This window comes from Thamnophis sirtalis, unplaced genomic scaffold (genome assembly GCF_051295495.1).
Source record: "Thamnophis sirtalis isolate CommonGarterSnake01/CBP01778 unplaced genomic scaffold, rThaSir2_p1.2 scaffold_7, whole genome shotgun sequence".
NCBI lineage: Eukaryota > Metazoa > Chordata > Lepidosauria > Squamata > Natricidae > Thamnophis > Thamnophis sirtalis.
Window position 1 is genome coordinate 30,483,416 of NW_028261387.1, and position 13,364 is coordinate 30,496,779.

General features: G+C 42.7%; 1 protein-coding gene across 6 annotated transcripts in view; it reads right to left on the reverse strand.

Moving 5' to 3' along the window:
- ACOT11 (acyl-CoA thioesterase 11) overlaps positions 1–13,364 on the reverse strand; it is a 143,742-nt gene that overhangs the window by 20,471 nt on the left and 109,907 nt on the right. For all 6 annotated transcript variants that reach the window (XM_087719626.1, XM_014058732.2, XM_087719629.1 and 3 more), the window contains 4 exons: positions 12,861–12,996; positions 7,257–7,413; positions 3,634–3,753; positions 2,492–2,636 (listed from right to left, as the gene is read on the reverse strand). In XM_087719626.1, coding sequence (XP_087575752.1) covers positions 2,492–2,636; positions 3,634–3,753; positions 7,257–7,413; positions 12,861–12,996 — 558 coding nt within the window. The remainder of the gene's footprint in view (positions 1–2,491; positions 2,637–3,633; positions 3,754–7,256; positions 7,414–12,860; positions 12,997–13,364) is intronic.

A 13,364-nucleotide genomic window follows, 5' to 3' on the forward strand; every position in this document is an offset into this window, starting at 1 on the left:
GGAACCCTTTGCCTCTGTAATCAACTCCGTCCAGCTTGCCGCTGGTTGTCTCTGCTTCCTTTACTTCTCTTTCACCTTTCCCAGTATTATGGGTTTTGCAAGGAAGCTGGATCTCTGCACAGTATGCCCTTTTCACTTGACTCTTTTGTTTAATTAAAGCCTTGCTATGTTCTTGTCTATTCAAAACCACAGCAGTAGTCAGGTGAGAGAATCTAGATGGGCTTTGTGGATGGCTCTTATAAGTCACTCACTATGATTGACACTGTTTTACTAAGAACACAATTCAGTAAATATTGCCAGGATTTGCAATCAAACGTTAAAGGGAGAAGGTTCGTATTCAGTCTCTGTGGTTCCCTCTTTTAAAATTTCCTTTTTGGTGAGATGTGGTGACTCAGTGACTAAGACGCTGAGCTCCTCGATCAGAAAGGTTGGCAGTTTGGTGGTTCGAATCCCTAGCACCACATAACGGAGTGAGCTCCCGTTACTTGTCCGAGCTTCTGCCAACCTAGCAGTTCGAAAACATGTAAAAAATGCAACTAGAAAAATAGGGACCACCTGCACTGCCCCCTAGAGTTAGGAGCGACTAGCACATATGTGCGAGGGGAACCTTTACCTTTATCTAATTTTCCTTTCAATCTGTGGGGTCCTTGGTGCTCTCTGACCTTGGTGGCTTTTTTGCAGGCGTTCCATTACTACCAACTCAGAGAGCACCAAGGACCCCACAGTTCAACCCTAAGCTACAGTTATTCTCTTCTATTGGTCCCTTTCAGTCTGTTTGTGTATTTTTTGAGTAAATTCTTCCCAATTGGTCATCCCAATTTTGCAAATTCCTTGCAACACTGCTCCCAAGTGAACACAGCAAATACAGCCATCCTACTGAAGGCAGACTAGAAGCATCTTTGCCTTGGGGAAAGACAACTATTGAAGGATGACAAGTACAGAAGACTCCAAGGGAAAAAACACAGCCATATCCCCCTACCCCCAAAAAAACCTCCTACAAGCTAATCAAGGTTGCATCTACATGGGGCACGTATTGTGGTGAGATACAAACAGAATTGCTATATTTTCCTCATTGGTTTGGTTAGATTCATCTCACTATGTCCCGCCTGCAGCATCAACTCTATCTGTATATTGTCTTTTGTTCAAAGCAAAATAATAACAAAGGAAAAACAAAGGAAATCCAATGACACATAGGCTGTGCTTGGATAGTATACTGATTCAGCTTAATTTAGCTATGAGTTCCTGAATTAACTCAGCTGCCTGGATTTGCACACCGAGTGAGCAAAAGTACCAGCCAACCACATTTAGGACTGAACAGAGTGAAACAACAGCATGTTTTAAATCTAAAGCTAGAAATATGATAAGACCTAGGATTCTATGTCTACTATTGGCAACTGAAACTTTAGCTTAATAGTACCATACTTGAATCTCCTTAGAGCTACTCTTAGGCTTCAAGTGCCATGGCAAGCACTACCTATCCCCAAGCAGAACCAAAATAAGTGGGTTAAAAATAATTATACTTAATTACTTCATATATACAGGTAGATCTAGACTTACAACCACCATCAACCCCATCATTTCTGTTGCTAAGTGAGACATTGAGTTGAGTCTTGCCCCATTTTACAACCTTTCTTGCCACAGTTGTTAAATGAATCACTGTAGTTGTTAAGTTAATGACACAGTCGTTAAATGAAACTGACTTCCCCATTGATTGGGTTTGTCAGAAAGTTGCAAATGGTGATCACATGACCCCAGGATACTGCAACCATCATAAATATGAGACAGTTGCCACACATCTGGATTGATCATGGGAATGCTAAAAGAATCAGAAGTGTGAAAAATAGTTTTTCAGTGCCATTGTAACTTTGAACAGTCACTAAATGGACTGTTGTAAGTTGACGACTAACTATATTGAATAGTTTTCCTTGCTATCATATTAAAAGTCACAGTTCAATGGAAACCTTTATTTTATGAGAATTCTTAAACCAAAACCTGGGGTAGAGCAGGAGTGTCAAACTTGATTTCATCAGGGTTATGTTTGACCTTGGCGGGTTGGGGGGGTGGCCAGGGGGCGTAGCCAGCTCAATGACACTCATTGAGTCTCTGTTTTTGGCTGCAATAGCCTCCTGCAGCCCTCTGCCAGTGAAAACAGAGCCCAGGAGGCCTGCAGGTGGCCCTAGCAAGCTGGCAAAGCACCACAGGCCGGTCCTTCGCTGTTTCCAGGATGGGCCCGCAGGCCAGATCTAAGCACCCTGTGGGCCAGATCCAGCCTGCGGTTTGACACCCCTGGGATAGAGTGTGAACTTTCCATTATGCATTCCTACTTGAAGTCACAATTCTCATTTGTTTTTCTCCAGGTGAATCATGTTTTTTAAGGCGGTTCCCAAACTGGAAATTGGATTTGCACTGCAAATATCCTTCAGTCATACACTATTCTGGGCATGCATCAGTGTAATTTCAAAGCCGTGCGACATCATTTTCATTTTCTTACCCCTGGTTCTGGCTTCAGCACTGGAAGTGTACGTGGCTGATTATCTTCATTCAAGACCACAAAAATCATGAAAGCGCTATTTATATGTCTTTGGCTGACTTCCATTTCATGTTGATAGGCCTCGACACACACCCCAACCTCCATGCTGTAATTAAGAACAACATTTTCAAATGAGCAAAGAAGTAAATAAATGCACAAAATCTGCTGAGATCACACTGTGTATGATATTATGACCCGTTGGAATGAATTCTAGCCCTTTTTGATTAACTATTTCTTTGAATTAATTTCAAGACGTTCTCTAAAGAAGACACAATGTGTTAATTGTATCTTTAATGTGCTTAGATCTACCTTTCTATTTATTTTAATGATGTTGGCAAATTTTAGAAGTTATCCATTCATGAAATAATGGCTTGTGGCTTTCCAGACATTGGCAAACTATAATGTTCTATATTGAGATTGTTTGGACTTGTAGCTAATATAAGAATAAGTGAGGGGCATAAATGACCCATTTCTTACAATCTTCTTTCAACCTTCCTCTTCAATGCATTTTCATTTATTAGTGTAGATCTTGAAATAGTTTAATTTATACCTCCATAAAATTTGGACTTTTGGACCAAATCCAGGGGTGGACTGCTCTGGTTTCGCCTGAGTTCTGATGATCCTTTAACAAAGATCCTGCACAGTTTGGCAAACCCCCAAATCCCACTCCCGCCAACCCCTTCCCTCCCAGGAATCTCCACATAGCCCATTTTGGGTGCCAGGTAAGTGCAGGGCCTGCACGGAGGTTCGGGGAAGGTGAAAAATGGGCCTCCCCGAGCTTCCGGAAGTCCAGAAATAGGCCCATTTCAGCCTTCAGGGAGCCTCTGGAGCTCGGGGAGGCCATTTTTGCTCTCCCGGAGGCTCAAGGAAAGTTTCCGGAACCAAGGGTGGGCAAGAAATGGGCCTCTTGGAAGTTCTAGAAGGCCGGAAATGGGCCTGTTTCTGGCGTCCAGAGAGCCTCCAGAGCCCAGGAGGGCAAAAACAGGGCCCGTGCTGTGGAGCAGGAGGCCGACTATGCCACCCAGAGAACCTGTTGTTAAATTTTTTGAAGCCCACCCCTGACCAAGTCCACTTAGTTCTAGAATGATGGCAGGAAGACATACCTGTTCTTAAATGTATTGTTCACAATGGCCTTAAACACAAGGCGATCTCCAATCTGGGATGGTCCCCTGAAATGGAACATTTCAATGCTCTTCAGGGTGGGATAGGCATTGCACAATCGGCTGGAAGAACATAGAAAAACAGAATCAGGTTTGATCACATTAAAAACACCATCCATTTACCTGTCATGCATGTGCCGCCAAACACACTGTTTGCCAATCAGCAACAGATCAGATGGAAGTTATGAAATGAGAGTGGGGGGGACGGAGAGAGAGAGAGAGAGCATGAATGGGGGAAAGCAGCAAAGGACAGATTGAATTTCTCTTTTCCTTCTTTTCCACATAACGATCATCCAAATTGCCAGAATTAATGGGGACACATCGCCACCTAAAGGAAAACAGCTAGTCCATCACTAATAAAAATGAAAGACAATCTAATCATTTCAAAGCTTCAGGAAAAAATGGAGTGAAGAAGAATGCATGCTAAGAGATGAGTCTGCATGGAAGGGAGTGAATTTCTAGAGCAGCCCGGCTAAGGTAGCTTCTGTTTTCCTTCACAAGGAGGACAGAATTTAGCTTTGGAAGTAGAAAGATCACTGTCTCTTGAGAAGGGATGATTCCTGCTGTCCCAATGAAATTCCAATGTGTCTCTAGCAGGATCACAATTAAAAATATCTCTGCCTTGATCTGATAATAAGGAAAAATTACCAGTCAAATCATAAAGGTGCATCACCATTTTCCTCAGAAATTAACCTCTTGCCTTCATTAGCTTTACAGAAATTGCAGAAAGAGAGGAGAGCACAACTGCCATTCCAGCTGCATAGTTAAACACCAAACAAACGGAGGGGATGTGAAAACTACTCAAATAAATTCAAGTTACACTAGGATTAGAGCATATTAGTACTGTTATCACAATAGTTAAAGGTAAATCGTGTGCAGTGGAAAATGCTGAACAATTAGACCAAATCAACTGCAGGTAAACCTAAGGTAACACATACTTGCAAATAAATTCTTTATTGGCCAAGTGGGATTGGACACACAAGGAATTTGTCTTTGGGGCATATGCCCTCAGTGTACATAAGAAGAATAAAATACAATCATGAAGAATAAAAATATATAACACTTAGTGATAGTCAAGGTTACTAATAAGCTATCAAATCGTATTAGGAAACAAATAAAAACAATATAAATTGAAAGATACATGCAACATGGTTATAGTAATAAGTTGTAAAAGATAGATACTAGGAAGGAAGAGAAAAATAATAGTAATACAGTCTTAGAAAATTATTTAACAGTGTTGTGGGAATTAGTTGTTAAGCAGAGGGATGGCATTTGGGGAAAAACTGTCTTTGTGTCTAGTTGTTCTGGTGTGTAGTGCCCTATATCGTTGTTTTGTGGGTAGAAGTTGAAGCAATTTATGTCCAGGATGTGAGGGGTCTGTATATATTTTCACAGCCCTCTTTTTGACTCATGCAGTATACAGATATACAGTATATATGACCTTAAATGTGGATTTATTTGAATGGTATAAGGAATAATTCCAAACCTTACAAACCTTACAAAGGATGATCATCCATTTTTCAACCACATACAGAGGGTGGTTTTGCCTTGTCTCCTACACTTTTTCCAATGATTGGACAATAAATTTCTTTCAAGACTGTAGTTGTTGTTGTTGTTGTTGTTTTACAAATTACAGACAGTATACGCTTTCTTACAATTCTTGTTTTTAGCCAATTAGGAAAAAGAACCCCTATTACTACTGAAGCAAGAATGGAAGACGTATAGGATCAGGAAACCCAGATAAAGAATGTGTAAAATAATGATAATAAACTGGCAAATCAAGCATTGATGTAAGTCCAATACTTTCTCCCCCATTTTCATGCCTCCTGACAAATCTAGAAAGTGAGAAAAATTATTCTAATGCTACCTATTGATTTTAGGAAACCTTTACAATATTAAGTCACAGTCCAAAAGTCCAATGATACCATTTATTATCTCAACAAACAGACTGTGGTGGACACAGAATATTTCCAAATAAAAGTCATGTGTCATAATCCTGAAATCTGTCCCAGATTTCTATGATGGCGCATGGACCTCTCTGTAATCACAATAGCCTAATCTCATCCAGATTATAGTCCATCTGCCTTCTTAAACCCTGCGCCAATTCTCTCATTTCTGCTTACACATTCACTCAGCCTGGCAGTCAAGAGAGACCTCAAGCCTAGCAAACTGATACAGATCATTTATCAAATGTTTCCACATTGCTATCATTGGGATAAGTGCTAACAGACTTCAATGGACTTCAATATGCAGGGCTTGTATCTAGGGCAAAAGGAAAATTATGAATGTTTAAGGCTGGAATGCTTAATTTCTATAGGCTGCTCCCAATTTTCATAAATCGCGAAGGAAATCAGTAGTTGGATAACCTCAATATTGTTCTACTCCCAGGAACCACCACCACCCATATTCCTTCTATTGACAATATCAATGACTCCAGTTGCCCTTCTTTGTCTTGTATTAGAAAAAACTACAGTGCATGTAGACAGGCTTATTCTACAACTTTCTTATGAAAAGGATTAATCCGAAAACAATGACCACGACAATCCTTAGTTCACTGCTGAGTTTTGCAGATAGTCTTCACTTAGCAAGGAGTCATTTAATGACTGTCCCAGGTTAAAAGATAAAGGTTCCCCTCACACATATGTGCTAGTCGTTCTTAGGGGGCAGTGCTCATGTCCATTTCAAAGCCAAAAAGCCAGCGCTGTCCGAAGACTCCAGTGGTCATGTGGCCGGCATGGCTAAATGCCAGAGGGGCACGGAACGCTGTTATCTTCCCACCAAAGATGGTTCCTATTTTTCTACTTGCATTTTTACATGCTTTTGAACTATTAGGTTGGCAGAAGCTAGGACAAGTAATGGGAGCTCACTCTGAACTGCCTAACTTTCTGAAAGACAAGCTCAGCATCTTAGCCACCGAGCCACTGCATCATGGATCAAAAAAAGGTACTTATGACTCAGATTCACATTTGGGGGGGGGGGGGCCTCAACGACCATCCTGTATTTACAACTGTTTGCAAAGTCAGGTGACTGTGTTCTATGCCTTTTCTTACTGAAAACTGGAGTCTATTTCCAGTTTCTAGCAAGAAACGCCCATTGTGAATAATGGGTTTGTTCAACAACTGGGAATTCACTTAACAACTGTGGTGTTCACTTTACAACTGCTGCATTCCCTTAATGATTAGCAAAAAGAAAATGTCATAAAATTGGGATTGGTGACGTGATGACCTGCTTAACAACTGGTATGTCTTACAACTGTAATTTCAGACTCAATTGGGGTCTCAGGTTGAAGACTATCTATATATGTATTTGGATTTCTAATGTTAAAAATAACAAATTCCATAAGGCAATGTGTCCCATACTTCCTGTATAATAATTTTGAAAGTGTGCCATGTGAAATATCTTTATTATCAGCGTACGATGGAATGGGAATCCCCCAGTGAAGAAAATCAGGCAGTAAATTCATCCATTTAACCATAACTCAGTTCTAATTTTATATAAAGCCATAATTAACATTTTAAGCAACCACCATCATTCCATTTTCCCCTCAATGAGATGCAAGCACCCACCTTGCCGCTATTGTGGCCACATTTTCCATCCATTCCATGATCTGCCCACCAAACGTGTTTCCCTGATGGTTGGCATGTGGAGGTAAAATGAGTTCCACGCTTTCCACTCGGGTCTTTTCAGCAGGTACGATCACGTTGCATTCTCTATTCTGGAGATCTATTAGGGGGAAAAGATACGTTCCATCAGAGGTATAGCTGCACAGGAGCAACCTTTTCAGAGTTAAAGTACCAGGTAGGCACTTGAAATAATACCCAGGTCTCTTCCTTCATCTTCCATCTCCATTTTGTATATGCGTTACCTGGTGAAGAGGAAGACAGAAACTGCTGTCAACCTGTTGTCATGCAAGCAAGGGGTCAGTTGTGTTCTGACTCAGGCTTCCTGAGAGCATGAAGCAAACTCCTTGTCCCGACAAAAAACCCTTTTATTAATTTACTGTGAATACTGCTCATTCACATCCAGAAAAGTCTTTCAAGGGAGGATTTACAGTCACAGACCTTATCTGGCGTAGATAGCTGCAAGGCCGATAACTACAAAACTTGACAAGGAGTCTCAGAAAGTCACAAGCCAATTAAGCTAACTAATTGTCTCCTAAAAACTCCACTCCCCTTTCACTCCTCTTTTATGTCCTCTGGGAGGGCCATTCATCATCCACCTGTGGCCTTACTCCTCTCTCTTGCATGTCAATAGTTTGATCAATTTCTCTTTTGGGCAGTGGATGGGCTAAAATAATCTCTGCTTCTTATTGCTATTTAGTGCTTTATGATTATACACATTCCATTAATTCCACCCCTTGCAGCACAACAGGTGGAATTAATGGAACCAACAACTTATTGTACTGGGGGCTTCGTGAATTAATGTTACTGGCAATTAAGATCAGCTCTGCAGCTCAGCTGATCCAAGGCATCTAGCAGAGCTGGTGGCATCATTGCTCACTTTTGAAATAGCTTGTCAACATCAGTGAATGGATTCCAGACCAGAAATGAACATCCAGTCTATTATAACTGTGACCCTTTGTGGATTCAATAACTATAGACCAGAAGTAACTTTTGGTAGTCCTTTCCACTGAAATTCTTAACTACCATTGTTGTTACATACTGACAGCCAGTATGGTAGTTTCCACCAAGGTTCTCTGATCCGGCGGGAAAATACTCAAAGGTGAGTGGTTAAGACATCTGAAAACTCCCTATAAAAGGGCTGCTGTCAGATAGAGTGTTTGCTGGAGTGTACCTAGTTGTCACTTAATAAAGAGCTGTTGTCGCTGAAGCCTGAGTCTTGCCTCTTTCATTTACCCAATCTAACAACTATGTTTACTAGGAGATGCTACCAGAAATACTGTTTTTTGATATAAACAAGATCATATAAACACAACTAAAAAAAGAAGATCCACTCCTCTGTTCACAATAGAATCTCTTATGCCAACCAGGCTTGAAATTTTGGGCTTGGACAACCTGGAACTACACCGCCTACAGTTTGACCTAAGCATAGTACACAAAATTATCTGCTACAATGTCCTATCTGTCAATGACTTCTTCAGCTTCAACCTCAATAATACACGGGCAAACAATTGATACAAACTCAAGGTAAACCACTCCAAACTTGATTGCAGAAAATACGACTTCAGCAACAGAGTGGTCAATGCCTGGAGTGCTCTACCCAACTCCGTTGTTACCAGTGACGTGCAGTGAGGTTCACCGCCGGTAAGGCAAGTGGGCATGACCTCTAAAGCAGAGAACAAGCCCGCTCTATGGTGGACAGGCGCGCTGGCACTTTAAAGTGCATGCCGCCGCCCCGCTGTATGGCCGGCACTTTAAAGTGCATGCCGCCTCGGCCCGCCATACAGCGAAACATGTCCTGGTTTGTGGCCAGGAGGCACGCTGGCACTTTAAAGTGCATGCCACCGCCCCGCTGTATGGCCAGGGTGGTGGCATGCACTTTAAAGTGCCAGCGTGCCTCCCGACCACAAACCAAGACATGTTTCGCTGTATGGTGGGCCGAGGCGGCATGCCGGCACTTTAAAGTGCATGCCGCCTCGGCCCGCCATACAGCAAAACATGTCCTGGTTTGTGGCTGGGAGGCACGCTGGCACTTTAAAGTGCATGCCACCACCCCGGCCATACAGCGGAAAACGGAAGAGCGGCCGAGCTAGTTAAAATCGCCTGCGGGAAACGCCTCAGGGATGGGATTCGTAGCGGTGGCTTGATTCCTGAGCAGAGGCTGCGGCGTCGGGGGAGAGAAGAAAAGGAGAGGGAGAGGCGGCATTCCCGCCAAGTTTTGCAGGCTGTCAGTGCGAGACCTTTTGCCCAAGTCTGAAAACTTCTCCCGAAACTCGCGCCCAAGTTCAGCTCCATTGTCACGAGTCCCCTCCTCCCTCCTGGGCGGCGGGAATTGGGCTTCCCTTTTTTTACGCCCTGTCCCGACGGAAAGTCTGGGCCAGGAGCGGCTGTCATGTTGCCTCACCCCTCCCTTGGGGTGGCTTCCTTTCCCCACCATGTTTCTTCTTTGAATCCCCCCTCCTCGCCCCCACCATCGATCCTCCAAGTATGTCAAACTTCCACCCCCACCCAACCCCAATCCCAGATGCTTGTTTGAAAATATGGGGGCCACGCAGCCAGGGAGAAAAGCCCCCTTCGGAGAGAAACTGGGGGGGGGGAAATGTGAGAAGTTGTACAACATCTGCCCGGAATGGCCGGCCCGGAAGGCATGCCGGCACTTTAAAGTGCATGCTGCCTCGGCCCGCCGTAGAGCGAAACATGTCCTGGTTTGTGGCCGGGAGGCACGCTGGCACTTTAAAGTGCATGCCGCCACCCCGGCCATATAGTGGGGCAGTGGCATGCACTTTAAAGTGCCAGCGTGCCTCCCAGCCACAAACCAGGACATGTTTCTCTCTATGGAGGGCCGAGGCGGCATGGCTTTAAAAAATATAAAAATATAAATATAAATAAATGTGCCAGCCCGTACACCAGCAGAGGCGGGTAAAACACACACATATGCACACACACACACATATAATAAAAACAAATTACAATTACTTACATTACATTACAAATAATTTTGAATTCCTCCCCCCTGCCCCCTCCTTCTGACCCACATACCTTCCAGCTGCCTCAAAAATGGAAGATTTGGTCTAGCCAGGGCCAGGCAGGCTAGGATAGTTGCTGCTAGAGTCACCACGTGAATGACTCTGCTTAACTGTTTAAAAAAAGCCTCTAAACAAAGTGCCCTCTGCAGGAGAAGGCGAGAGAATCACGTGCCTCCTTTGCATAAGGAATTTTTCGCTTTTTAACCCTTGCTTAACTCTGAGCAAGTGAAATTTCTTATGCAAAGGAGGCCCATAATTCTCTCGCCTCCTCCTACAGTTAGCACTAAGCAGACTCAGAGTCACTGTGACTTGAAGTCTGGCAGCAACTACCTTAGCCTTTTTAATTATTTTAAAAATTCTTTTCTTCTCCTCATGAGACTGGTGAGGCCCCGCCTCCCCTGACTGCACGTCCCTGGTTGTTACATCCTCAAACCTCCACAGCTTCAATCTTAAACTGTCTACCGTGGACCTCACTTCATTCCTAAGAGGTCCATAAAGGGGGCATGCATAAGCGCACTAGTGTGCCTACTGTCCTGGTCCTACTATCCCCATTTATTTGTACTCATTTCCTTTGTTCATGCCCATGTTTATACGTATACCTGTTATCTTGTACATGTTTGACAAACTAAATAAAATAAATAAATAAAATGTTTACCAGGAGATGTCACTAGAAATACTGTATTTTTATATATACCCGTATTTTTCAGAGTATAAGACGCACCAAGGTTTTAAAGAGGCAAATTAAAAAAAAGTTTTTGCACTCTGCAGACCTCCCGAAAACGGGCCTGTTTTCTGTCAAAAAATTGCATGCATAGCCTTTAGGAGGCTTACAGAGTGCTCCTGGGGGCTGGGAGGGGCAAAATTGAGAAAAAAGGCTCATTTGCTCATTTCTGCTCTCCCCAGCCCCCAGGAGCTCTCTGAAAGCCTCCTACATTTTGGTGAAGGAGGTGGGGTTTCGGGAGGCAAAAAATGTTGTATTCAGTGTATAAGACGCACCAGATTTTCAGCCTCTTTTTTTTTTTGAGGGAAAAAGGTGTGTCTTATACTCCGAAAAATACGGTAAACAAGATCCAATTAGGTCACAAGGTTATCCCTACAATGCAATTCAACCGTTCTCTTCTTTCTAGCAACAAACATAAAATCATAGTTTAATGTAATTTACTACTATAGGAAAACTGAGTGTATATCATGTACATATCATCATTTAAAAAACAACTGGTAGGAAGATCCACTGGCCTTACAAGCATGCATTTTGTAAAAAAAATACATTTTTTCAAACGACGTAGCTGCCCTTCCTTATAAACACAAAGTTTCAAATGCCAAATGATGTTTATTTTGTTTATTTAAGAAAAATTCCCCTCCAGCTCACTCTCCGTGACTCTAAAATTCCAGTACAAAAACAATAACCCACCACCATTCTGGTGACAGCAATCAAACAAATCACTCGATAGGCTTCATATCCTGCTGAGGTTCCTAGGCCTGTTGGCAGAAATATGTCTCCAGGGCCTTGCAAAAGAGTGTCAAAATGAGGGCCAATCTTATCTCTGCAGGGTTGATGCTCCAAAGGGAAGGAGCCACTACAGAGAAGGCCCTTCCTCTTGGTCCTGTCAAATGGACTGCTTTAGGAGAGGGGTCTTGTAGCATTTCCTGCCTTCCTGTTCTAGTGAACCAGGTAGATCTGATTGGGAAAAGATGGTCCTTCCAATAACCTGGTCCCAAGCACATAGCTTTGAAGGTGACAACCACCATTTTGAACTGGACTCAGAAGCAAATGAGTGAATGCAGTTCCTGCAGGAGGGGTAACACATGTGCAAATTTAGGCTTCCACAAAACCATGTAGACCATCACAGTTTGAACCAATTAAAGCTTCTGGATACTTTTCAAGAGCATCTAACAGTAATGCTGTTTTCAAAGGATGAGTGCCTTTGAGTTGGTGTTGGTTCCTGACAAACGCCTGGACTAATTCCTGCAGTTTTCTTGGCAAGGTTTTCAGAAGTGGGGGGGGGGGGGAGAGTGAGAGAGAGAGAGGGAGGGAGAGACAGAGAGACAGAGAGAGACAGATCAACTGGTCCAAAGTCAACCTGCTAGCTTTGTGTCCAAGGTAGGATTAGAACTTTTGGTCTCCCAGTTTCTAGCCAATGCTTTGACCACTATACCAAACTGGCTGAATATAATTACCACCAGCACAAACTAGGAAGACTAGTTGAATATACTGAAATGAACTTACATAAACACTACAGTTTCCCATGTATCCATGGGTGATCCCCAATTATCAGTGAATGCCATGCTTCCCAAATGGCCAACAATGGTAAGCTCATCTTTCTGCATTTTGAATGGTTGAGTTATATTTCCTGAACGGAGAGCACCTTACCAATTTAATTTCTCCCTGCATAGGGATTTATTCGTAGCAATGAAGTGTTTTTAAATGGTAGAGATAAGGTAAAATGAAGTAAAATGAAACAAAGTCAAGGTAACCCATGTCACACAGTCAAAGCCCTAGAAAGAATGCTAGAAGATACTCTACCATCATTCACATGGCTCCTAATAAGCAGGTTTTTTATTGTATCTGTGTGTGCCAGTCTCATACGGCGACGTTCAGCGGCAATGCTGTATTCAGTTTTCTCCTCTTCTGTTTGAGGATCCAGGGGCTTTAACTTTATCTAAGAGAAAGGGAAGAGAATACGTAACATGCCTCTCACTCAAGACCATTTGCTTGTCTAAAATATTGCAGCTCAAATCTGACCTTACATCCAGGTAGTCTAATAACTGCCCTGTAGATTAGCTGAGCTTAGAACTTTAGAGCTTACACAAACAGCCTCTCAATGTACTTCCCACATTCTTTGGTTGTTCACTTGGATGGGTTTTGCAGTTTGATTTCTCCCCGTCTGCAAAAGCTAAATAAGGGGGTTGGACTAAAAGACCTCCAAGGTCCCTTCCAACTCTTGTTATTCTGTTATTCCTGTTTTTCTGTTAGGAGTCAGGAAACTCTAGAACTGGCCAGTGATCAGTGATCTGGATTTTAAATGGA